Below are 27,986 nucleotides of genomic sequence, written 5' to 3' on the forward strand. Positions count from 1 at the left end.
CTCTGGAACCTTTCTTAAAAATCGGAGTAACATTGGCTACCCTCCAGTCTTCCGGTATTACACTCGATTTTAGGGACAGATTGCATATTTCTAACAGTAGCTCCGCAAGTTCATTTTTTAGTTCTATTAATACTCTGGGATGAATACCATCAGGTCCCGGTGATTTACTACTCTTCAGCTTGCTGAACTGACCCATTACATCCTCCAAGGTTACAGAGAATTTGTTTAGTTTCTCCGACTCCCCCGCTTCAAATATTCTTTCCGGCACCGGTAATTGTACCTGTTTCCCCAGAGAGAGCACAGCGTTGTTGTAGGAGAAGAGTTTGTTTTGGGTTTTTTTGTCCAATACGCAAGCACAGAAGCAGAGGCTTGGAGGGCATTGTTTTTGTTTCACTGGCCAGCGTTTCTGTCCCTTCCCTTCCTTCAGTTTTGAAGCCTCAGCTGTGGGCCGGTTGTTGGCTTTGGGAATTGCTGTGTTTACGGGAGGGAATGAAGGTTTGACAAAGAGAGTGAGAGCTGGGCTTGCTTCTGGAGAGAGGCGGTGTTGCAGTGCTTGTTGCCTGGTTTGTAAGGTTTTGTGGAAGCACACAGAGCTGCCAAGGAAGAAGACAGAGATCGGTCTCCGGAGGGAGGTAGGGCTATGAGCGGCGATACGATTGGTTGAGTGTGATAGCTCCGCCCTCGATGTCATCACGTTTGACGTGGGGGCGGAGCAAACAGGCATGGGCAAATTTGGGTTTCACCACCATGCAGCTCTTGTGGAGGCTTCATAGAACGTTGGAGGTGAGAATTATATATATAGATGATCTAGAAATTTCTACTGAAAAAAAGCAATTCCTGAATACCATAGCGGAATTAGTTCTATGTCGAAATTAATTCTGTTTGGAAAACACTTTTTATTTACAAACAAAAGGAGTGGCTATGGGTGCTACTGTAGCACCCACAGTAGCCTGTTTATGTATGGCTCAATTTGAAAACTCCTATGTCTACACCTCACAGTTTTTCTCCAAAGTTATAATATGGTGCCGTTTTATTGACAACATCATTTTTGTTTGGAATAGCAGTTTGAATGAATTAGAAATATTTTTGGACCAACTCAACAAATGTGATCCTAACATTAAATTTACCTCGACTATAGGTCATCATGAAACAGACTTTTTGGATGTACACATAGGATTACATCAAGAAAAAATATCAACATCATTATTTAAAAAGCCTACAGACAGAAATACAATATTACATCATTCAAGTCATCATCCTATACCACTCAAGAATGGGATACCTGTGGGACAGTTCCTCCGAGTAAAGCGCTTGTGCAGTGAAAAAAAGTCTTTTATGCATCATGCCAAACAAATGACAACTAGATTTAAACTAAGAGGATATCCCAATAAAGTGATAAAACAAGCACAAAAGAGAGCACAAAATGCTCATAGAGACTGGCTAATTAGCCCGCGCACACAAAATACAGGAGCCACGAAGACCCTTCAATGTGTATTACCTTTTTCACCAACAGAATTAGCAATATCTAAAATCATACAAAAACATTGGCCGGTTTTACAATTGCATCCACAGTTTAAAAACAGACCTCAGACAGCCTACAGAAGACGCAGAAACATGGGAGAGTTTTTATTGATATTCAGACAGATAGATAGTCAGCAACATCAGTGAGAGGACATAGTAGCTGTCAGAATTGCATATATTGTAGATATGCATTGAATGTTGACAGTGTTATAAATCCAGCCACAGGTAGAAGATTTGATCTGCGATCTAAAACTGACTGCAATACATCTCAAGCAATCTATGCACTCTGCTGTCCATGTGTCAAGTGGTACATTTTTTTTATTACATTTGTACCCTGCGCTTTCCCACTCATGGCAGGCTCAATGCGGCTTACATATTATATACAGGTACTTATGGAGGGTTAAGTGACTTGCCCAGAGTCACTAGGAGCTGCCTGTGCCTGCAGTGGGAATTGAACCCAGTTCCCCAGGACCAAAGTCCACCACTCTAACCACTAGGCCACTCCTCCACTCCATCAAGCAAACACGCAGTCAAACCAGGGGCGTAGCCAGACAACAGATTTTGGGTGGGCCTAGGCAAGAAGTGGGTGGGCATCAAGTGTTCTCCCCTTCACCCACCACCAAAAAAAAATCTCAGCTGGTGGGAAAACGCTTCTTTCCACCTTAGTAGTCTACAGCAGGCATGCATTGAAACCTGAGCATGTACAGGTGCCAGTATCGTGGAGAATAGCATTTTCATTACCATCAGGGGGAAGTCTTCAGCTGGTGGAGCTTGGGATTCCCACCAGCTACCGCTAAATGTGTGCTACTATTGTGTGGGCCTGAGCCTTTAATGGATGGGCCCCGGCCCACCCAGGCCCACCTGTGGCTACGCCACTGAGTCAAACACACAGAAAGTTGAAATTACGAATAGGGGAGCACCTCAGCAATATACGGACCAACAAAGCAAAGGCTCCATTAGTAAAACACTGGCATAATATGGGTCATTTAGAATCTGAATTAAAATATGTGGTGTCACCTTCCGATTTAGGAGATTCAGCAATCCTTGAACCCCCGAACCACTTTTCAGATCCTCGAGGGTTGAGATATCCCCATTGGGACCCAGCTCCAGAGGACGATCCCAGTTGGGATCCTTTCACTCGGTATCATACACTGTGTGAACCCTTACTTGAAAGTTGGACGTTTGGCCCCAGTCGGACTATCATTCATACCCTGGCACTGTTTGGAGGAAGTTTAGGTTTACAAGTAGAACAGACTGACGTACCCCTAGTGAGTCCAGAAACGGGTGAAGTAGTAGATTTCTGGTTAATCACACACGCTGTGCTTACCACTGATTGGATACCTTTTCTATTCATTAGAGAGGTAGGATTAGGACCTTTGGAAGTTTTCGCCCTTTTTGAAATAAGTAGTCCCACCGAAAAAGGAGCTATTAGAATTTACCCCCCTTATACAAGTGACCTCTAATGATATATCAAGCCTTGGTGTATTTTGGAATAGTGATTGTTGTAATTGCAGCTCTTGCCAAAACCCTAGGATTAATTTTGTTACTTACCTTAATCATTAGCCGTCAATTGCCATTCTTACAGTCCTGATACCGTGTTTAATCATGAAAACTACCAACATGATGTGCCTAGTCCTCCTGCTGTGTGTGTTCACCATGCCCATTGTACAAGGAACACAGAGTTTAGAAAGTTTTCTGCAGAAAATAATACCCAACTACAAAATAACATTACCCACTACTAGGGAGACGATTACAGTAACCCTTGATGTGTGTGCCTACACTATGTGTGGTGAACATCCTGTGCAGCAATATCTGTCAGCTTTTGAGATATACCTGTGTCCCTTTTCCACATGCGGAAGTTGGGCACAAGTATGGTGGTACACAGGTACATGGGTTCCCTATTCAGGTAATGAAATTCCAGATCTCAAAAAGAGTATTTCTATTATGAAGCCACGAGTGTTTAACAGTTGTCCAATGACCAAGTGTAATCAGGTTGCTATCACTTTCAGAGGAATAACTGCTGTTACGTACAGAACCAATTCCTTAGGAATTGATACCACAGGCAGGGAGGGATCCTATTGGCAAATTTCAGATTATTCCCCCTCCCCAACCAGAAAAGAACCCCTTAATGCCAACCAAGATCCCAGAAGTAACGATTCCCTATCAAGTTGTACCAATTAATAATTCCAAAGATTTAATGGCACTAGAAACAGGGTTTGGGGATACTAATCTGTGGCTCGAAAGGGCCCATTATACTACAAAGAGCTTGAATGTTTCTAACTGTTATTTTTGTGCCCATGCAAGGGCAGAACCTACCGTAGTCCCCTTTCCTTTAGATCTTTACAATGATCCAGATGGTTTTTGGTGTATGTTGGAGCTATTACAGGTAAAAGCTGAAATTAATCAGTCTTGTCAACATCTTGACAAACAAATTACGCTGGGGTGGAGACATTACCGCTGTTTTAACACAAGAACAACGATTCATATACACTTGGGATACAGTACACCCCAGAGGTTTAAATAAAGAAATAGAATGGTTGACCCTTTAAGATAGGGGTGGGGGGGGGGTTGAGTACGCAATTCCTGTTGAGACTGGACAACCATAGCGATGACGTATAAATAGGGGGATTTTACATGGTTTCCGGTTCACTACTATGAGCAGGGAGGAACGAGCACAGAGATCTCTCCCAGTAAGCTGAGAAAAAGCTTTTAATAGACAAGAACAATTAAGATTACTAATACTTACAGATGTATGTTTGTAGCTTATTTAATAGATTGGAAATATATTCCCTTGAAAAAGCTGTGAGAGTGAAACATGGCTCCACGTCGGGACTAGCAAAGGAGTACTCAGGTTTTAATCAAGACTCACCTATCAAGGGTGATATGGAGTTTATTCAGACCGCACATCAATCCAGCCCAGATAAGTGAAGAATACCTTGTTCATGATATCATTTATGATGGTTAGCTCAAGATACAACATGTCTGGTTGAGCAAGGAAAGGAAGGAAGGAAGGGCGAGTGCTGTGATGTTTGGCGGCTGAGTACCTACTCCATAACATATGGTTTAAAAGGCACTACAGCATTACTGAGCACTGCAAGTTAAAAACTATAAAAATTAAGAAACAACATAAATATTTTGATTTAAGGGTGAATTTCTGGTGTAATTGACATACTTAGTTAAAATTTAATGCCAAGAAGTGCGAAGTGATGCATTTGGGGTATAGAAACCCAAAAGAGAGATGGGAGGGGAGAGATAAGTAAGCTTGACTCAGGAGAGAGACCTTGGGGTGTTGGTGTCGGAGGATATGAAGGTGAAGAAACAATGTGGCAAGGCAGACAGCCATGGCCAGAAGGATGCTAGGCTGCATAGAGAGGGGTATAACCAGTGGTGTGCTGGTAAATTTTTAACAACAGGCTTTCTCCCCGGTCCACCTCGGCGCCCCCCCCCCCCCCCCCCCCCCCCGTCCACCTCGGCGACCCCCCATCCACCACTGCGCCCCCCCCCCACCTCTGCACCCCCCCAAAAAACATTTGCAGAGCTGGCTATACCTGGGGGGGGGGGGGGGCGGCGGCCAACACATTACTCTCTCCAGGAAAAAAAAATTAAATGATCCCAGGTTCCAATCTAATTCATGTTTAATATGGGATAAAATGCCATAAATAAGTAAATAAACATAAATTTTTAACGTTCAGCACCTGATTCTCAAAGTGGACATATTCCAAACACTATAATGAAAATAAAATATTTTTTTTTCTACCTTTGTTGTCTGGTGACTTTGTTTCTCTGATCATGCTGGTCCAGTATCTGATTCTGCTGCTCTCTATCTGTTCCCTTGACTCCGTTTCCAGGGCTTCCTTTCCATTTATTTCTTTTCTTTCCTCCTTTCTTCTTCATTTCTTGTCCTCCGCATACTTGACTGTACAGTGGATCCAGCTTCTGCCTATTTTCTCCATCCATGTGCAGTTTCTCTCCTCACTTCCTTTTCCCTCATCTAATCTCCTTCCTCTATCTTCCCTCCATGTCCAGCATTTCTTCTCTCTCCCTTCCCTCCCCTCCATCCATGTCCAGAATTTCTCTTGCTCTCTCCGCCATCCATGTCCTGAAACTCTCCTCTCTCCCCTGCCCCTCTCTATCCATCCATACCCAGCAATTCTCTTCTCTCCCCTGCCCCCTCTGCCCATCCATGCCCAGCAATTCTCTCCCCTGCCTCCCTCTGCCCATCCATGCCCAGCAGTTCTCTCCCCTGCCTCCCTTTACCCATCCATGCCCAGCAATTCTCTCCCCTGCACCCCTCTGCCCATCCATGCCCAGCAATTCTCTCCTCTGCCCATCCATGCCCAGCAGTTCTCTCCCCTGCCCCCCTCTGCCCATCCATGCCCAGTAATTCTCTCCCCTGCCCCCCTCTGCCCGTCCATGTCCAGCAATTCTCTCCCCTGCCCATCCATGCTCAGCAATTCTCTCCCCTGCCCCCCTCTGCCCATCCATGCCCAGCAGTTCTCCTCCCTCCCCTGCCCTCCCGCTCCCATCCATGTGTAGCGATGTCCTTCGCCCCCCCCCCATCCTCCCCTGCCGCTCCCATCCGTTAGTTTCAAATACCTGCCTCGAAGCGCCGCCTTATTTAAAGCCCTGCTGCCCGTCTCCAGCTGCCTTTCCTGATTGCTTCTCAGGAGTTCGGTTCTTCGCGCCGTTAGTCCCGCCGCGGGAAAAGGAAATGACGTCAGAATGACGTCAGAAGGCGGGACTAAGGGCGCGAACCGAACTCCTGAGAAGCAATCAGGAAAGGCAGCTGGAGACGGGCAGCAGGGCTTTAAATAAGGAGGCGCTTCCAGGCAGGTATTTGAAACTGACGGATGGGAGCGGCAGGGGAGGATAGGGGGGCGAAGGACATCGCTACAAATGGATGGGAGCGGGAGGGGAGGTAAGCATGGCGCCCTCCTGCCATGCTTACCTCGTGCAATGGAGCCGGCTCGCCCCTTACAACAACCGGCTCGCAAGAGCTGTCAAACTTTAACAAGCGGCTCTTGCGAGCAGGTGCGAGCCGGCTCCAGCACACCACTGGGTATAACCAGCAGAAGAAAGGAGGTGTTGATGCGGCCCCACTCGGAGTATTGTGTTCAGTTTTGGAGGCCGTATCTTGCTAAAGATGTAAAAAGACTGGAAGCAGTGCAAAGAAAAGCTACACAAATGGTATGGGATTTGCATTGCAAATTGTATGAGGAGAGACTTGCCGACCTGAACATGTATACCTTGGAGGAAAGGAGAAACAGGGGTGACATAATACAGACGTTCAAATATTTGAAAGGTATTAATCCACAAATGAACCTTTTCCACAGACGGAAAGGTGATAGAACTAGAGTACATGAATTGAGGTTGAAGGGGGGCAGACTCAGGAATAATGTCAGGAAGTATTTTTTCATGGAAAGGGTGGTAGATACGTGGAATGCCCTCCCGCGGGAGGTGGTGGAGACAGGGACGTAGCCAGACAACAGATTTTGGGTGGGCCTAGGCAAGAAGCGGGTGGGCACCAAATGTTCTCCCCCCCCCCCCCTCCACCACCACCAAAAAAATATCTCAGCTGTTGGGAAAATGCTTCTCTCTTGGTAGTCTACAGCAGGCATGCGCTGAAAACTGAGTATTCACAGGTGCCAGTATCGTGGAAAGTAGCATTTTCATTACCATCAGGGGGAAGTCTTCAGCTGGCACAGCTTGGGATCCCCCACCAGCTACTGCTAAACATGTGCTACTGTTGGGTGGGCCTGAGCCTTAAGTGGGTGGGCCCTGGCCCACCCAGGCCCATCTGTGGCTACGCCACTGGGTGGAGATGAAAACAGTAATGGAATTCAAACATGCATGGGATAAACACAAAGGAATCCTGTTTAGAAGGAATAGATCTACAGAATCTTAGCAGAGATTGGGTGGTGACACTGGTATTTGGAGAGTAAAACCAGTGCAAGGTGGACTTCTATGGTCTGTGCCCCGATTGTGACTGAATAGATATGGATAGGCTAGAGTGTAAATTTTAAGGGGCTCTGATGTTAGCTTCAGAACTTTAGTACAGGAACAGTGCTGGGCAGACTTTTACAGTCTGTGCCCTGAGAAAGGCAGGGACAAATCAAACTCGGGTATACATATAAAGTATTACATACCATGTAAAATGAGTTTATCTTGTTGGGCAGACTGGATGGACCATTCAGGTCTTTATCTGCTGTCATTTACTATGTTACTATGTTACCACATCATTCTGGTTTGAAAAGCATTTTATCCTGTTGTGGGCACAAAGGAAAGGCCCTCGCGTAGAACTTCAATTTGTGTGTCTGTCAGACTGACATCTGATAAATTAAAGATAGGTATATCGATCTCCACCTGTCCTTCCTCTGATATTGGTAATTGTGGTACTGTGGATTCCAGCCTCAGGGGCCTCTGGAATAGCCTCTCCCTCTTAGTTGGTATTGGTGAAGAAATCGTGATTAGGAGGGGGGGCTGTCATGTGTGGTGTATATCTGATGGGCCTCTGTCCCAGATCCTCTCTAAAAAAAAGAATGGGATGGTCCTGATAGTAGAGGAGGACAAACAGAACTGGTAATGGGTGAGGTGTAGGATTTCCCTGAATCTGTTTTTGGGACAAATTTTATTAGCAGATCTGTGGCACAGCGATGGTGCCAGACATAGCCAACTTATATGTTGCACACTTCGAAGAGACCTTCTTGCAGAACCACCCTTACAAGTCGAATGTCATCTTTTATAAACTGTACATCAATGACATTTTTTTATTGGGGGGGGGGGGTTGACAGCGCCAGTTTGAAAGAGTTTTCCCTCTTGCTAAACCAGAAAGATCCACAATTAACATTCAAAATGCAACATGATGCAAACAAGATTAAGTTTTTGGATTTATTCATTTGCAAGGTTGAATACGGTTTTAGCACTTATCTATATCGTAAGCCTACAGATAAGAATACTTTTCTATTTTCACAACCCATCTCTCAAGTGTAATTTACATTTTTGTCCATTTTTACGTCTAAGGAAGATCTGTTCAGACTTTGATGAATTCAAACATCAATGTGCTATCATGAAAAAGAGGTCTACTCATAGAGGTTATCTACAAAGCTGCATCCAAGATGGATTTGTAAAGGCCAGCAATAAACCTAGAAATGAACTCATCACTAAACAACAGTACAAGAAGCCGCCAGATGTTATGTGCACACTCAGGTACTTGCATATAGCAACACAGGTCCAGAAAATTATAAGGAAAACTGGCATATTCTCGAAGGCCATGATTGTTTTAAGAAGAAAAATTTGGTAATAGCCTATTCTAGAGGTAGCAGTATAAAAGAGAAGATTGTCCCTTCAGATATGCCATATCCAGTTAGCAACCCCTTTGAAGACTTACCACCCTGTTTATTAAGCCGTGCTAGCTGCTGCCGTGCGCTAATGTCGACACTGCCCATTCACTTTGTGACACATTTTTATGACATAAGTTACTTCTTTTAACTTTATATTTTTACCATATTTGATACATTGTTTTAAGTAATCCGCTTTGTTTAACTTATATTCATTGTATTTATGTTTTATTTACTTTTTATGTATGGTTTATCATTGTATTTTATTTTCTGTACACAGTCCGCCTGATAATCAGTGCTATTTAACCAGCCAGTATGGCCGCTGACTGGTTAAATAGCGCTTAACCGGCTATCCACCGATATTCAGCGGGGAATAACCAGCTATCTCCTGCTGAATATCCCTGGTTAACGGCTAGCAGATAGTTGATTATCAGGCTCATTTTCAAAAGAGATAGACATCCAAAAAGTGACATAAATCGGCACTTGGACGTCTTTCTCACAGAGATGTCCAAATCGGTATAATCGAAACCCGATTTTGGACGTCTTTGTCAGAAGTCCGTCACAAGGACGTCCAAATCTCAAGGGGGTGTACCGGAGGCGTGTTCGAGGTGGGACTTGGGTGTTCCTAAGAAAAAAGCATGGACGTCCATGACTAGGACATTTTCACCCAGACCTGTTTTTATTATGAATAGGGCACAAAAAGGTGCCCGAAATGACCAGCTGACCACTGGAGTGAATCTGGGATGACCTTCCGTTACTCCCCCAGTGGTCACTAATCCCCTCCCATCCCTCAAAACAATCATTAAAAATATTACCAGCCTCTATGCCAGCCTCAGATGCCCCCCTTCACCCGTAAAGGCTATGGTAGTGGTGTACAGTTGGGGGTAGTGGGTTTTGGGGGCCTTTGGTGGGGGCTCAACACACAAGGTAAGGGAGCTGTGTATCTGGAACCATTTTATGAAGTCCACTGCAGTGCTCCCTAGGGTGCCCCATTGCTGTCCTGGCATATCAGGGGGACCAGTGTACTACAAATGCTGGCTCCTCCCACGTCTAAATGGCTTGACTCTGGACGTTTTAGACTTGGACATCTTTGCGTTCAAAATCGCCAAAAATCCAAGGACATCCAAATCACCTCTATGAATCCCTCCTCCATCTCCCTGATACCCACCCAGAACCCCGACTCAACCAACGGGTCTGGGGTGCAATGGTGGCAGGAGCAATTACCACTTGCTCCAGCCCTGTTTGCACCCTTCATCAAAATAATGGTTAGAGTGCCAGATCAGGAGGGCTCTTTATTTAGTAATCTGGACCACAGTAGTAATATTGCAAAACTACCAGTAAGGGTCAGCAGTGCCATTTTGATAATGACAGATTCTGCAGGATAGCGTATGGATTGCTCCTGCCCCAAAAGTCTCCTGGGATCCTTAGGGTGAATCTGGGTCCTGGAGGGGTGTCAGGGGATGAGGGGTGGGGTGGGATTTTACTTTGGGGAGAGAGGTTAGGAAAGGTATGAGGCTTTTAAAATGTTGTATCCCCATGTCAGGGCTGGTGGGGGGGTCATTAGGCCCACTGGGCCACCAGATCTCAGAGGTACTCCCAGGGTAAAGTATCCAAGGGTCCTCCTTTGTGGGCCTTTTATATTGGCAGGCTGTCACTACACAAAGATAACTTTTTCATGAATTGCCATACTCTGGAACATGTGAAATTCCTGTCTGTGGCAACATTTGAAATTTTTCAAACAAAATTTAGCTTTTGATGTAAACGAGCCAACAGTTTATTTGCATTTCCTAACTAAATTTTGTAGAAATGGGTTTGCTAACTCATGAAAAGGGGTGAGGGGGTGAATTTTTGTTCCCACAGGCCTGCAAACCGTCCCCATTGTGAATTGCTAGCTCCATGTAAAACAATTTAAAAAATGGTACTCACAAGGGTGCTTTTCTGAGCTTCAGCTAGTTTTGTAGCTATGAAATATTGAACTGGAGCAAGCAGAATTATAACAGCAGCACCAACCAAAGCACTTATACCCAGTAATTTGTAGAGCAAAATTACTCCCATTATGATCTGAGGGAAGGAAAACAGAGAAATGAAAATATGCTTCTTCACTGGAGAAACATGGACTTGTGTACATTTTAAAGACTATTAATATAAGCACAACGCTGATCACAATAGGTTGTGATTTTTAATGTGGCACTTCAACAGTGAAAACTTGTTTTTCAAACATAATTACTATTCCATGTTTATAAAGTTAACAATATACAATGGAATATAAAGAGCCAAAATTGATCAATAGATGATACACGTAAATGGAAAACAGTAATAAACTATGGGGCCCTTTTATAAAGCCGCCATGCAGATAGCGCACGCCAAATCATCACTACTGCCAGGGTAGCACATGCACCTGGCAGTAATTCCGAGTTTGGCATGTGCCAAATCCCACGGTAGAAAATATTTTTCCATTTTCTACCACGTGGGTGTTCCTGGCAGTAACCCATGCGGTAACTATGCAGCGTGGCCATGTTGGTGTGCGCTGCATAGTTACCGCACGGGTAGCACACAAGCCCTTACTGCTAGGTCAATGGCTGGCGGTAAGGGCTCAGGTCATAAATAGGTGAGCACTAATTTTAATTTTTGCGCACGCCCATTTCTTGGACTGTTAAAAAATGGTCTTTTTCCCAGCCACGGTAAAAGGTGGCCCAGCATGTGCCAAAAAGATGCACCCACATTACCACAGGCCACTTTTTACCACAGTTTTGTAAAAGGACCTTTAAACTTCTAACATGAAGCATAACTAGGTATATGAGCAGTTATATTAATAGAGCATTACAATAAAGTATTGGTTGATGATGATATAGAGAGATAATTATCTAGTCTGAGTCACTTATGTTTTCATTTACAAATTGGAGCAATGTGATTTAAATACATATCTTCATATTTCCTGTAAAATAGAACTGAGTTCCACCACAAGGAAATGGAGACATTAGAGTTACCTTTCCAATAATGTACTATTAATTTTAGCACTATAGAAATGAGGAAATCAAACAAGGAAGCATCTTCATCAAAAAGGGGTTTAGTTAAGGCAAGATAATATGTTTAAGATTCTTTAAACTCCAATATTTTTAATGTTTTGGACCAAACATCTAGCCAAAATGAATAAACATCATTACAATCAAATATGTGTTTTTAAGCGTCCCTTAATGTCATGAACATGACCAACATAAATCATTGTTAGATATTCCATTTTTAAAGAATTTAACTGGTGTCCAGTGTGATCTATGCTGAAAAAAAAGAAAATTGACTGTCTAATAGAAGAGGATCATGAAGATCTAGGGCCATATAGCCAAAAAAGGGACCACTGCTTACTCTGAAAGTGATTCACTAATATTATTTTCCCAAGCTTTTGGGGAAGTTATATAGAATTTACTTGAGTGGTTTTGAAAAAGTTTATAAGATAAATATACAGGTCTCCGTATCTCAAAAAAGATATAGTAGAATTGGAAAAGGTACAGCGAAGGGTGACGAAAATGATAGTGGGGATGGGACGACTTTCCTATGAAGAGAGGCTGAGAAGGCTAGGGCTTTTCAGCTTGGAGAAGAGACGGCTGAGGGGAGATATGATAGAAGTGTATAAAATGATGAGTGGAATGGATCGGGTGGATGTGAAGCGACTGTTCACGCTATCCAAAAATACTAGGACTAGAGGGCATGAGTTGAAGCTACAGTGTGGTAAATTTAAAACGAATCGGAGAAAATTTTTCTTCACCCAACGTGTAATTAGACTCTGGAATTCGTTGCCGGAGAACGTGGTACGGGCGGTTAGCTTGACGGAGTTTAAAAAGGGGTTAGATAGATTCCTAAAGGACAAGTCCATAGACCGCTATTAAATGGACTTGGAAAAATTCCGCATTTTTAGGTATAACTTGTCTGGAATGTTTTTACGTTTGGGGAGCGTGCCAGGTGCCCTTGACCTGGATTGGCCACTGTCGGTGACAGGATGCTGGGCTAGATGGACCTTTGGTCTTTCCCAGTATGGCACTACTTATGTACTTATGTACTTAATATTTGATATTAGGAGAGTAATCTAGTAGGGACTGACAAGGGAGAATAGATGATACATTGTTTATATTTAGATTAGAATATTTTAGTCTTGGCATAGTCTATTCCAGATAAAAAATTGAGAATCAGGAATTTGAAATTCTTCTTTATAAACTGAGCAAAGGTCTTGCCGTCTCCATTAGAGATGAGCTGAACGATGGACCATAGATTGCTACTATTGCGCCACTGTGGTCAATCCACAAGTTTATTATTAATTGTTTATTTTTTTGTTATTTTGGTTCTTATATTTCACATAATCCAAATACCAATTATTCAGCTCTAGGTGGCTTACAACAGTTAAGTAAAAGCAGATACAAATATTGATGTAAAGATTGATCAATTAAAGCAACACAGCTAGAGTTCATAGGCTTTTACAGAAAACTAGAATTCAATGGATAACATACTTATTTCAGGTAAATCGTTCCACCATTTAGTGCCTATGTGAGAGAAATCTTTGCATAATATGGACTTGAAATTTATGTTTTTATAGTTAGGATAATGAAGTATAAGGTATTTTCTGAATTGTTATTCATGGATTATTCCATAATGGCATATCATAAAAAATATAAAAAATATATGAGATTTTTGATAACAAAGGATTTGATTTGTGATATAGCATCTATGGTAGCAGATAATACTGATAGAGAATTACATATCATTGCAGGAATTAAATGCATAGGAATGGGATGGACTAAATTTATTTCAAGCAGTAACCACTTAGGAATGGTAGAAATAATAGTATAGGGTGTGGAATCAGCATGCCTAGATTGAAACCAGCTGGATGCCTGCTTACAAATGAGTTCTAATATTGTATAAAATTGGGGAAATTAATACACCCTAATTCTTTAGGAAGTTTCAAAATGTTTAAATAATTAGAAGGAGTTTTTTTTTTCTTCCATTGGAAATGTAAAAAAATTCTATCAATGGTTTTATAGAAATGATTAGGGAATTCAATTTGGTAACATATTAATCCCCCTGTTTACTAAGCTGCATGGCAATGCCAACACAGACCATTAAAAGTGAACGGGCTGTGTTGGCATTAAAACACCACAGCCGCTAGTGTGGCTTAGTAAACTGGGAGGGGGGGGGGTAAGAATGTACTTTATTTTCAGGCTCATTTTCGAAAGAGAAGGACACCCATCTTTCTACACAAATCACAAGATGGGCGTCCTTCTCACAGGGTTGACCAAATCGGAATAATTGAAAGCCGATTTTAGGCGTCCCCAACTGCTTTCCATCGCGGAGACAACCAAAGTTCACAGGGGCGTGTCGGAGGTGTAGCAAAGGTGGGACTTGGGCGTGCCTAACACATGGGCATCCTCGACCCATAATGGAAAAAAAAGAGCGTCCCTGACGAGCACTTGGACGACTTTAATTGGTCCTGTTTTTCTTATGACCAAACCACAAAAAGGTGCCCTAAATGACCAGATGACCACCGAAGAGAATCGAGGATCACCTCCCCTTACTCCCCCAGTGGTCACTAACCCCCTCCCACCCTCAAAAAACATCTTTAAAAATATTTTGTGCCAGCCTCTATGCCAGCCTCAAATGTCATACTCAGGTCCATCACAGCAGTATGCAGGTCCCTGGAGCAGTTTTAGTGGGTGCAGTGCACTTCAGGCAGGCAGACCCAGGCCCATCCCCCCCTACCTGTTACACTTGTGGTGGTAAATGTGAGCCCTCCAAAACCCACCAGAAACCCACTGTACCCACATCTAGGTGCCCCCTTCACCCGTAAGGGCTATGGTAGTAGTGTACAGTTGTGGGTAGTGGGTATGGGGGGGGGGGGGATTTGGGGGGCTCAGCACACAAGATAAGGGAGCTATTTACCTGGGAGCAATTTCTGAAGTCCTCTGCAGTGCCCCCTAGGGTGCCCGGTTGGTGTCCTGGCATGTCAGGGGGACCAGTGAACTATGAATGCTGGCTCCTCCCTTGACCAAAGGGCTTGCATTTGGTCGTTTCTGAGATGGGCGTCCTTGGTTTCGATTGTCACCGAAAATCAGAAACGACAAAGTCTAGGGATGACCATCTCTAAGGACGACCTAAATTTCAAGATTTGGGCGTCCCCGACCGTATTATCAAAATGAAAGATGGACGTCCATCTTGTTTCGATAATACGGGTTTCCCCGCTCCTCCACCGGGACTTTTTGCGAGGACGTCCTCAGCAAAACTTGGGTGTCCCTTTAGATTATGCCCCTCCATGGGTGCTAATCTACCCTGCCAACTGAGAAAAAGGGGAGAACAGTTTAATGTTAGGTTTTTCAAAAATGAGAGAAGTTCAATGTTTTTATCAATAGTTTCATTTATGGAATGGCTGAAATGAATACCTACATATTTAATGAAGGTAGATTGCACTTTAAAGGGAAAAGGAGTTAAGTCTTATAAACTAGCCAGATTGTTAAGGGGTAGACATTTGATTTTATCCCAATTCACCTGGTATCTAGAGATAACGGAAAAAGAATCAACTAATATATATGGAATTGAATTAACATTAGTGTAAAGTAACAGATTGTCAGCATACAATGATAATTTCACTTCATAATGGGTTAATTTTAAATCAGTTATTCAGGGGTATAATCATAGAGCAATGGATTTAAATATAGTATTTTCACCATACCGATAAATTGTTGGCCAAAACCAAACCAAGATAAAACTTTAAACAAATATGGCCATTCGACCCTGTTGAACACCTTGTCCACATCCAGGGACAGTGCGACCACTGGTTGGTTGGAGGACTGTATCAAAAAGAGTATATTGCAAAAAGTCTCACATTATCGGTAGTGAATCTGTTAGACATAAAGCCATTTTGATCAGGATGGATTAATGAGGGCAGAATTGCAGATAACCTTAAGGCAATTATTTTAGCATAGATTTTGCTGAGGATGATAGGTCTGTAATTTGTTACATTGGAATATCTTTGCTGGGTTTGGGTATAACAACTATTTTAGCTTCAACAAAAGTGCCAATGACTTTTTTGTCCGATATAATATGATTATAAAGTGTTTGAAGAAAGGGAACAAGATCAGAAAAGAAGGCTTTATATAATTTGATGGAAAAGTCATCAGTGCCAAGTGTCTTATCTAAAGGAAAAGATTTTATGGCATCTTGAATTTCTGATAATGTGATGATAGAATCAAACGTTTTAACCTGAGATTCCGTTAAAGTTGGATGTTTAAATTTGGAGAAAAAGTTATCTAAACCAGTGTCTATGGTAGAAGTTTCTGATGAGTAGAGAGTTTATAGAAGTTTTGGAAAAGCTCTGTAATTTCTGAGTCTTTAGTAACTATACCTTTATTGGGGTCATTTAGAGTAGATATCCTACATGTTTTATGTTTTCCCTTTAGGTATGAAGCCAATTGGCGATCTGCTTTATTTTATTCAGCGTAGTGTTGAGCACCAGTTGTAGATGTAAGATTGTATACTTGTACAGATCAAGTTATATTGTCTATGGAGAATGCATAATTGTTGAAAAACATTATAACTAGCTTTCGTAGCATGAGTCTGAAGATTCTTAGGGGTCCTTTTACAAAGGCGCACTGAAAAATGGCCTGCGGTAGTGTAGGTGCGGGTTTTGGGCGCGTGCAAAATCATTTTTCAGCACACCTATAAAAAGGGCCTTTTTTGCCGAAAATGGACGTGCAGCAAAATCAAAATTGCTGCGCGTCCATTTTGGGCCTGAGACCTTACCGCCAGCCATAGACCTAGTGGTAAAGAATTTGGGTGGTAATGACCTACGCGTGTCAGATGCCACTTGGCGCGTCCACTACATGCACCAGAAAATAAAAAAATTTCAGACGCACGTAGCGGACATGCGCCAAAATTGAAATTACAAGGGCCACACGGTAACTGGGCAGTAACTCCAATTTTTGCATGCATTGGGTGCGCATAGGCGCCTACGCAGCTTAGTAAAAGGGGCCCTTTTTCTTTCTCTAACGAGGTTAAAGTGGCCATTGTTTTTGCCTTTTTATATAAAAATTAATTATTGATCCCCTGATGGAGGCTTTAAAGGCACCCCACCAAATTGATGGGGAAGTATCTTCAATTGTGTTATAGAGACAATAGTTATAAATTGCTGACTTAATAAACTACTGAAACTCATCCTCATTAAGGAGGATGTGGTTGAATCTCCACTGAAAATCTGTTTCTTTAGTGGAAGAGACTTCCAAGCGCAATTGGATAGGGGCATGATCAGATATAGTTATTGGGAGTATTTTAGCATCCAAAACCATTGGTAGTAAGTTAGTGGAAATTAGGAAATAATCAATACATGAGTGGGTATTATGTGGAAGGGAGTAAAAAGAAAAATCAAAATCATTAGGATGAGTTAGTCTCCATGCATTACAAAGTTGTATTTCCTTTATAATGTTAGAGACGGGGCCCTACTTTTAGAGGCTGGGGGAGAACATTTAGGTTTCCTATCAAAAATGGAATTTAGAACTAAATTAAAGTATACAACTCATATAGGGATACAGTGTATATGTGTCATCTGAAAATTCACGTGGAATAAATTTCCACTTAAGCGTATTCTATAAGCGGTGCCTAGATTTAGGCGCGGTATATAGAATACATAGTTGATATTCCAGCGCTTAGAACTACATGCATAAATACCGGTGCATAGGTTTAGCCACAGAGGGGCATGTTCTATAACAGTCTGTGTAAATTTTGGAACATCCATGCCCATTTCCCCACTCATAACCACACTCCTTTTTGGCTCCATGCTTTAGAATTTAAGCACTGTGTGTTACAGAATACACTTAGCAAGTTATGCTAAAATGCTTATTGGCTTGTTAAGCCAATTAAGTTACTCGTGTAGTTATAGAATACGATTGAGTTTCGGTTCAGAAAACTAGGCGTGATATATAGAATCCGGCAGATTATGGGAATGTCAGAGGGAGCAAGGTATTGGCTTTAGTATGAAAAAAGATGGATCATCAGAATTAGGGGCATATACAGTATATTGCAAAAATTAAAAGGAAGTTGATCAATGAGGGTATTAAGTGTTATCCATCTTTCCTCATTGTCTGAGTGTTGTAATTGTATGACAATGAAATGCAAGATTTATAATATTTATTATCATTATTTATTTTGCTCACACCTTTTCAGTAGTAGCTCAAGGTGAGTTACATTAAGGTACACTGGCTATTTCTCTGTCTCAGGAGGGCTCACAATCTGTACCTGAGGCAATGGAAGGTTATATGACTTGCCCAAGATCACAAGGAGCAGCAGTGGGATTTGAACCAGCCACCTCTGGATTTCAAGACCAGTACTCTAACCACTAGGTCACTCCCAGCTATGCTGCTTTCCTTACCAAGTGCAGGGGAGATAGCTGCAAAAGAATAGTTATTGTGTTTTAAGAGATGGTAATGATTTACATCTAAATGGATTACTGCAATGCACTATACAATGGTCTGACTAAAAAGGGCCTGCACCAGCTCCAGATGATTCAGAATGCAGCAGCAAGACTCATAGAAGGTTGCAAGAGACGTGTCCACATCACACCATTTTTGCAAAAACTTCATTGGCTACCAGTACAATACAGGGCTAAATTTAAAACTCTATGTCTGATCTTCAAGGCCCTGAAAGGAAATGGCCCTGAGTGTCTGAAGAATAGGATGATCCTCCACACACCGCCAAGGACACTAAGGTCCTCCCAAGGACTTTCACTAACTTACACCCTCTCCAAAAGACATTACACAATGTGATACCCGCAAGCAAGCCTTCTCCAGAGTAGCCTCCATACTCTGGAATGCATTGCCTGAAAGGCTCCGCTTAACACAAGACTATCTCTACTTCAGGAAGCAGGTGAAAGCTTGGCTCTTCAACCAAGCCTTTAATGGAAGAAGTAACTCACACACACACAAGGATTGATAAGGGACATGTTTACCCACTCCTAGCCTAACTGAGATAATATTTAACCATCTCTCTGACCTCATGTGCAACTTTCTTCAAATCAGTCACCTTACTTTCAAATTCTTCCTACTTTCTTACTCATCTATATGTTACAACTTTGCCTTACCCTTCACTACCAATTATAATGTTCTATTACGTATTGTTGCCATTGCTAGTAGTATACCATTCTAATTCTAATGTTGTATTACCACGTGGTATTCAAAATATTCTGCTTCAAACAACTGCTGCTGTTGTAAATCACACTTGTTTATTCTTACTTTTATTAAGAGGACCTCAAATCTTCCCGGCTTGGCTGTTGTATTCAGAACTCATTTGCATGATATTTTCTTACATGCGCTCAAGCTGTTTTCTGAAAGTATTTATTATCACCGGTCCTATATTTGCTATCAAAATCTTTCAGAGGTCAGGATTCTAAATCACTGAAAAAAACTCCCACTCGAAGAAAAACCAGTGATTCCTGCCCTCTGAAACACAGCTTCCCCTTGTACCAAGCAGAATATTTTCTACAACTGATTCTGTCATACATTTACATTTAAATAGGGTTAAATGCTGTGGTATAGTAGTATACCATGCCATATTTTGTATTGTTACTTGAATATTTTTACTGCTGTAATTGCCTATTGCTCATGTTTGATCTATTCTTACTGTACACCGCCTTGACTGAATTCCTTCAAAAAGGCGGTAAATAAATCCTAATAAATAAAAATAAATAAATAAATGTGTTTCCTGAAGAAATAGAATGTCAGGAGAAAGCTTGGCTATGTAAATCCAGAATTTGCTTCTCTTATATGGATTATTTAAGCCTTTTTTATTGAAAGAAATTATATTTAAAGAGCTAATCATTTTGAGCTGGGAAAATATAGATCCAATAAATAAAGTGGGTCATCCAGGATAAAAGTATAGTGGGACTGAAAATATAAAGTTATGCATTATATATAACTCGTAAAAGAGGCCCGTTTCATAGAGGAATGAAACGGGTGCTAGCAAGGTTCCACGCCCCCCCCTCCCTACCTCCCTCTCTCCCTCCCTCTCTCCCTGTCTGTCATCCGAGTTCCTGCCCCCTCCCTCCCTGTCTGTCTGTCATCCAAGTTCCAGCCCCCCTCCCTCCCTCTATCCCTCTCTGTCGTCCGAGTTCCAGGCCCCCCTCCCCTTCGAGTTGCAAGACCCCCCTCCCCTGCCCTTTGAGTTCCACAGCCCCCTCCCCCTCAAGTTGGAGGCCCCCTCCCCTTCCAGCTGCAAGACACCCCCCATCCCCTTCAAGTTGCAGGATGCCCCCCTCCCCTTCAAGTTGCAGGACGCCCCCCCCCTCTCCTCTGAGTTCAACGCCCCCGTGCCTCCCTCCCTCGAAGTGCAAGCAGCACCTGTCCTCCGGCAGCCCCTCGCCTTCCTGCGTGCCATCTCTAATTTAAAAATTGTTACCTCGGGGTCCGGCGTCAGCATTGAAGGCAAGCAGCGCTACAGACTGCCTTCCCATCTGTCTGAGCTCTGCCTCTGGTCCCGCCCTCATTTTCTGTTTCCGGAAGGGCGTGACCAAAGGCAGAACTCAGACAGATGGGAAGGCAGTGTGAAGCACCGCTCACCTTCAATGCTGACGCCAGATCCCGAGGTAACAATTTTTAAATTAGAGCCGGCACGCAGGAAGGGTAGGGGCTGCTGGAGGACAGGTCCTGCTTGCACTTCGAGGGAGGGAGGCGTGGGGGGGCGTTGAACTCAGAGGAGAAGGGGGCGTGGAACTCAGAGGGGAGTGGAGGGAGGGAGGGGGTGTCCTGCAACTTGAAGGGGAGGAAGGGCGTCCTGCAACTCGAAAGGGAGGACGGGGGGGGAGGAAGGGGGGTGATTGTTTACTCACCTCCGGTGCCTGCTGCTGGGTTCCCTTCCCTCTCACTTCCCATTGGTCTGTCCTGTGACGTCATCCCCAGGGCAGACCAGTAGGAACTGTGTTACGAACCCAGGCAGCCAGACGGATGTGCAGAGGTCCAAATTATTATATAGGATGAGAAAAATATGTTTACAATATCATAACTGGTCACGTGTAACAAATTATACAACCAGAAGATAAACATATCTGTGCCATCATGATAGCATAGTATAAGGCAGGATAAGCTCAAACCCAAAATAGAATTGACTAAATTAATCAGATTGATATAATAGCAATGTAGTACAATACAGGGAATGTTAAAGACCAGAGAGAACATGGTATATAAGGAGAATACCATTATTATGAATTAATTTTGAAAATGGAAACTGAAAATAGTGTCTGATATAGCCTAAATTGGTTATCAAGAGGACCTAATCAAATACTGAACAATGATAAAGGTAGTATAATCTAACCTTCAACCTTAAAAGAATACAAAGTGAGTCAAATACTGATTCAAATAGAAAGGCCAGAGAAACAAATAATATAATTGTTATACTGAAATAACATTAATAAAAGAAACTTAATTGGTACTGGGTAAATACCTAGTCATATTTTAAATTAAGGGGTCCTTTTACCAAGTCGCATTAAAAAGTGGTCAGTGCAGGTGTCAGCACACGTTTTTTCTGTAAAAATGGCGGTAACATTGCAGTCATGCTATATTTTATTGTAATGGCCATGCGATAAGTTCCTCATTAGCACATGATCATTTCCATGGGAGTCCTTACCGCTAAATTATCCCCCAATATGCAGTGCCGAGCCATATTCGAGCACCAGCACTGAATACTGGGAGCTACACAAGGGCAGGCTAGACAGCAGAGCTTATGCATGCCCAGTCAATATTCAGCCCCAGCCCGCAAAAGAATTATGCAGCCCCGGCTAAATATCGGGCCAGGACCCACATACCTTTTTTTTTTTAAATTGAAGCCCCACCCAAGCCCCCAACGTGTCGCATCCCCTCTCTCTCCCCCTCCTAACCCTTAGCCACAAGCAACTCCCCCTCCCCCAAATGCCACCTGTGCCAACCCCCCAACCCCAACCCCTAACCTCTCCATAGTTCAGGTAAGGTTGGGGGTTGGGGGGTTGGGAAGCACTTGGGGAAACAGGAGTGTCTTGTGGCCATAGGTGGGGAGGGGAAGAGATGCAAAACCTAAGGGGCTGAGGGCTTCAATTAAAAAAAAAAAAAAAAGCTTATGCAGATCCAGGACCTGCCCGATATTCAGCTTTTGATCTGTCCTAAATTCACCCACTTAAGCTTATGCAGGTGTCAACTGAATATCACCGGTATCCACATAAGCCCTGACTCCTCTGACCGGCCCACTTTTTGGGGGGCCAGTCAGAAACAATATTCAGCAACACAGTTTAGTGCTGCTGAATATCAGCGGTTGGGCGGAGACAGGCAATTTAAGCCTGCTTAAATCACTTTGAATATTGGCCTCATAGTAAAACTTTTTTGAGGTACTTTAGGAGCAGAAACCCTGTGAGGGAGTCAGTGGTTCATTAGATCCTCTAAAGTAAGAACAGCACTCAGAGAACATAAAACCATAGCAGAGAGAATACATGAATTCTTTGCTTCAGTCTTTACTGAGAAGGAAGTAAGGAAGCTACCCATGCTAGAAATGGTATTTAAAGGTGTTTATATGGATGAACTGAAAAAAAATCTTGGTGAACCTGGAAGACACAATAGGCCAAATCAACAAGCTAAAGAGAAGCAACTCATTTGGGCTGGATGGTATATACCCCAAAGTACTGAAAGAAATCAAAAATGAAATTACTGATATCAAATTGTCCACAATACTTGAAGATTGGAAAGTAGTCAACACCAAATTTTAAAATGGTTCCAGTGGTGACTAATAAGCCTGAAGTCAGGACCAGGCAAAATGGTAGGGCAGGAGAGGCTCCTGTCCACTTAAACTAGGCTGAGCAGGACAGCTGCTGATATTCACAGCACGTATCTGGGCAGTGCTACTGAATATTGGTTCTAACCACCCATTACAAAACCAGACAGTGCAGAGGCAGTCTGGAGGCAAACTCAAGGAAGAGGCACAATTCATACTCAAGTGCTGGTGCCCACATAGTTAAGCAGTCAAATAGGGCTGCACAAAAGGTGGTCCTACCTTTCTTTGTTTAGCTATGTGAGTGCCGTCACTGAATATCAGCCAGTATTCAAATAAGTTCTGGGTCACGGCCATTGGGTTGCTGATTTGATTCTCGTCCTCCCCACACACACACGCACACACACACACTTGGTTCCCCCATATTACCCAGTTACTCTTGGTTCAGATCATTGTTTTCTTTTTTAGAAAGGATTTTTTTTTAATAATCAACAATTAATGGAAATATGAGTGCAAAGAAAAATATAAAGAAATGAGTCAGACAATGATTACTACTGAAGGCTTTTTCTGAAGTACCTTGAGAACAAATTGAAACTGGCTAGCCTCCATGTTGATAATCCCCACCTGTAAAAAATTTTTATAAGCTTGCATACAACATTGGGTGTTTTCTTGATATATTGTTTATGATCATCTTGCTTTTGGACGATTAAATAGTTATTACTGTTTACAAACAGGGCACACTATTCTAGAAATAATCTGTACTTGCTATGGTTAGTTTTGGGGTGGTTTGGGGCCTATAGGCTATAGGGAAGTTAGGACCAATTAGGCTTTGCTTCCTAGTTGTTCAGATCAGGCCTGAACTGCATTTTTAAGAGAATTAACCTGTCAGCATTATTGATGCAAGCTAGTGTACCAAAGAGTGCTGCAATGTGGAGCTGGACTGTTTACTCTAGGTGAGATCATAGGACAGAAGAACCATGGTGCAAGGTCATTCTGAGGTCATAATGATCTAGTATATGTTTGCCCACCCACAAGAGTAGGTTTGCAGAGATTCCCCTATCAGAGAATGGGTTGTGTATGCATAAGCTGACTAGGCTTTTCATTCATAGGACCAACTTCCATAACTTAATCATTAAAAGCTGGACCAATCATGAATTGCCAAGCTCCATTACTCTCAATAGCCAATGACAGGATATACCATTAATGGCTATGAAGACAAATCCTATATAACGTGGGATTTCCTGGATATGAGCAAGAGTGAGAGTGAGATTAAGAGAGCGTGAGAGTAAGACAGAGAGTGAGAGGGAGAAATAGAGGGTAAGAGAGTGAGAGAGAGAGAGGGAGAGTATGAGAGTGAGAGTGAGTGAGGAAGTGAAAGAGTGTGAAGTGTGGTGAGTGAATAAGTTGGAGTATGAAAAAGAATGTGAACTCCAGCCCAGCATAGGGACTGGAAAGATGTGCCATGGAGAAAGATGTCTCATCAAAGGGGGGCAGCAAGGATCTTTTGAGAAATTTTTATTCAAACTCAGTTAACATCAGAAATGCTGCTACAGTGAAATTCTGGTTTTTAAATCAGACTCTTTTTGGAGCAGTACTGGCCTCACAGCAGCTAGCAAAGTTTAAGTTCATTCAAGCAACCAGGGGGTAAGCCGAGTAAATATGTGGTATTGACTCTGTGTGGAAGCATATTTCTTTAATAAGACCTTAATTAAAATTGTTAATTAATCTGTGTAACTATTCATTTGAGCTAAATAAAAGCCATGCTTTAATTCCCAAACAAGGTTGTATTCACTGCGCGCACCTCTTGCTTATATAAGGTATAGCATAAAGGGGTATACAGGTACTGCCTAATAAGGTATAAACAAATCTTCTAATAATACTCCTGCCAAAATGTGAGCACATGCATGCATTAATTCACATATGCACAATGATTTGCACATAGTGTGCACTATTATCAGCAAAATAGAAAAACACAAATGCAATTTTCTGCTCATTATCATCTGCTAACATCAAGCAATGACATGGGATATGTCACTGCAAACTACAGCCCATGTCTACTTCGAATGAGGTCTGACTAGAAACTTATTCAGAAGCACTGTAAACTTCTTTTTCCTACTAGCATTTTTATCTCTATGTATCTAAAAATCTTTCTGGCTACTTGTCTACTTGGCCACCTTATGATCATCACATCTGATTAGCACCCAGATTCCATTCTTTCTTGCACAGAACTTCATTCCCTATACTATACTGCACCATTAAATCTTAGTTGCCACAATCTTAGACATTTTTCTGTGACAATGGAACATTGTAAAAATATCCAGGGCAAAAAAAATGGGACATTTTTAACTAGACCTATTTCAGAAACAACTAAGTGCCATAAAGGTGTCCAAACTGACCAAATGACCACTGAAGGAATAAAGGCATGACCCCCCTTCCAACCCCCTAAGAGATTAAAGTGACAGTACATTCAAGCTCTATGACTGCTGCAGATATAAGAGCAGCAAGCAAGTCCCTGGAGTAGCTTAGTGGCAGGTGCAGTGGACTGTAGGGACGGGGACCCAGGCCCATGTTCCACTCTAACAGATAAGCTTGTGGTGGAAAGTGTGAACACTCCAAAAACTACAAAATACCTACTGAACCCTCAAAAAGGTGACACCAGCAGGCATAAGGACTATTGTAATGGTGTACAGTTGGGTACAGTACATTTTTTGCTATTCCTGGAGGTCTCACCATACAATATAAGGGGTTATGATGTGATGTTTACCTGGGACCTTTTATGTGAAGTTCACTGCAGTGCCTCCTAAGCTGCCCCACTGCTTTGCTGAAATGTCTGTGTGGCTAGTCTAGTAAGATGCTGGCCCCCAGGCATCCCAATGGCTTGTTTTTGTGAGTTTTTCCCTTGGACACTTTTTTTTAATGACCCTAAAAGACAGATGTACTGAGCACAAAAATGTCTAAAATAGGGCAATTTTTGAACCAAAGAGCTAGACTTTTTCTGGTTCAAAAATGATCATGTTTGGCACTGGATTTAATGTCATATTGAAAACATGCCTCCACATGTCACTATTATTTTTTAGATATGTTTCTTTCCATTCTAAATATTAAATTCTTGCTTCAATACTCCACCTGAACAGGCATAGCCCACAGATTGGGGCATAGAAACAAAAACCACATTAGTTGATTGATTTCAATGGCAACAAGGTTGTTAATCTGGCCCAAAGTCATTTCTCCCATGGACATGTTAGATGTAGAAAGTCGTAGGATCTTATTATATACCATCGCCTGAAAGAAAAGAAAATTACATTTCTAAATATAAATTGCCTACATGTTTTTTTATATAAAATATACAACTGAGACAGATCAGTAAAGCAAGCAACAGAATGGTGGACTTCTCTAGCATCACATTTCCTTTTGAAAATATTAGGGCCAATATTCCAAATATTTACGTGGTTATCATTGGGAGAGAGCAGAGGTATCTAGGGTAGGGTTTAAAGATAAACAAACAGTGCAAATAGTCAGAAGTTGCCAGTTGGTTTTATCAAATTACTCAATAAGGGATCAAACTGGTAAAATGCAAAGCTACAAATCCAAAAACCAGCTTGTTAATTGAGCTGTTTATCTCACAGTCCATTTATACAATAAATACATATTATCAAAACCAGAGACCTCAGAGCTTCCTAGTGAGACTATTCTTTACAGAATCCTTGCTCCCATATTGGGTGCGTCTCAACTATAAATTGGAGCAACTTTTTATCATTGGTCCCTATAGTATTACTAAGAAGGGTAAAAAATGAACCAATGCGAAAAACTCTCAATTACAAAGAAAAATCATTGGTTCCTCAAAAAAATACTTTCTCTAGAAAAAATTAATTGCTGTGAGATACAAGCTGTATCAAGTTTTCTTGTAAGGCATATCAAATGCCACCAATGACCATATTGTATTGCCATCATCAATTTCCAGGAAAGTACCATTATTTTAAGCGCCAATGCCATCAGTATGTCAAAAACGTTTTCCAAGTGTTGGATCAATCTCCATGGGGATGGTCAATTATCTCCAGAAAATGATACCCAGCATTAAGGACATTTTTATATGGCAGATATCCTATGTGGAGGGGCATTTTTGAAAGAAACATCTAAATCAGAATTTGGACGTTTTACAAAGACGTCCAAATTCCGAACCGGGAAGAAGGTCATTTTCAAAAAAGATGGACATCCATCTTTTGTGTTCGAAAATACCATGGTCATCCTGTGATTTGGACGTTTCGCATTTGGACGTCTTTGATTTTCAGCCATTTTCGAAAACAAAAACGTCCCAAGTCTAAAACGTCCAAAGTCAAGCCATTGGAATGTGGGAAGAGCCAGCATTTTTAGTAGACTGGTCCCCCTGACATCCCAGGACAGCAATTGGGCAGTGGACTTCATAAAAAGCTCCCAGGTACACACCTGACCATTGCTCCCTTACCTTGTATGCTGGGCCCCCCAAAACTACTACTACTACTACTACTACTTAGCATTTCTATAGCGCTACTAGGGTTACGCAGCGCTGGCACCTATATGTGGGTACAGTGGGTTTCTGGTGAGTTTTGGAGAGCTCACTGTTTCCTCCACAAATGTAACAGGTAGGGGGGTTTTGGGCCTGGGTCCACCTGTCTGAAGTGCACTGCACCTACTACTAAACTACTCCAGGGACCTGCATGCTGCTGTAATGGACCTGAGTATGACATCTGAGGCTGGCAAGTAATGTTTTTCATCACAATTTGGGGGGTTGGGAGGGGGTTAGTGACCACTGGAGGAGTAAGATTCACTCCAGTGGTCATCTGGTCATTTCGGGCACCTTTTTGTGCCTTATTCGTAAGAAAAACAGGTGTAGCTCAAAACATCAAAGTTTTAGTGCTTGACGTCTTTGCTGTGTTCCATTATGGCTGAAAGACATTCAAGTCTTAGGAACGCCCAAGTCCCACCTTGAACACGCCCCTGATACGCCCCTTGAGATTTGGACGTCCGTCTGACGGACTTTGGAGAAAGACATCTAAAATTAGATTTCGATTATACTGATTTGGACGTTTCTGTGAGATGGACATCCAAATGTCAATTTATGTCACTTTTTGGATGTCCATCTCTTTCGAAAATGAGCCTGATAGTAGTCCATACTTTTGTCCAAAATAATTGCAGCTGAGAACATTCAAATATCATATGGGCCAGAGTGCCTGGGGAAGATGAACTGTGCCAGCATTTGTCTGAGGAGACATGACCAATTTTATCAAGTTTCACTAGTTTCCAAATCGCCCTATGAGTGATGAAGAACAAAAATTGTGCCAAAGAGGCTGACTTAGTTGCCTTGAATGCAGTCTTCCAAAACTTGTCCCAGGATGTCTG

At 42.3% G+C, this 27,986-nt stretch overlaps 1 protein-coding gene and 1 long non-coding RNA gene across 2 annotated transcripts in view; one reads left to right on the plus strand and one right to left on the minus strand.

The window, feature by feature from the left end:
* Window positions 1-27,986, minus strand: part of ABCC9 (ATP binding cassette subfamily C member 9) — a 454,126-nt gene that overhangs the window by 291,588 nt on the left and 134,552 nt on the right. Inside the window, 2 exon segments of the mRNA XM_030214004.1 lie at window positions 10,785-10,919; window positions 25,737-25,892. Coding sequence (XP_030069864.1) covers window positions 10,785-10,919; window positions 25,737-25,892 — 291 coding nt within the window.
* LOC115477255 lies at window positions 744-27,958 on the plus strand. The gene is made up of 3 exons (XR_003943304.1): window positions 744-783; window positions 8,542-8,727; window positions 27,885-27,958. It is a non-coding gene; the product is annotated as an uncharacterized LOC115477255 (long non-coding RNA).

The sequence above is a fragment of the Microcaecilia unicolor genome, chromosome 9 (assembly GCF_901765095.1).
Source record: "Microcaecilia unicolor chromosome 9, aMicUni1.1, whole genome shotgun sequence".
Lineage (NCBI taxonomy): Eukaryota > Metazoa > Chordata > Amphibia > Gymnophiona > Siphonopidae > Microcaecilia > Microcaecilia unicolor.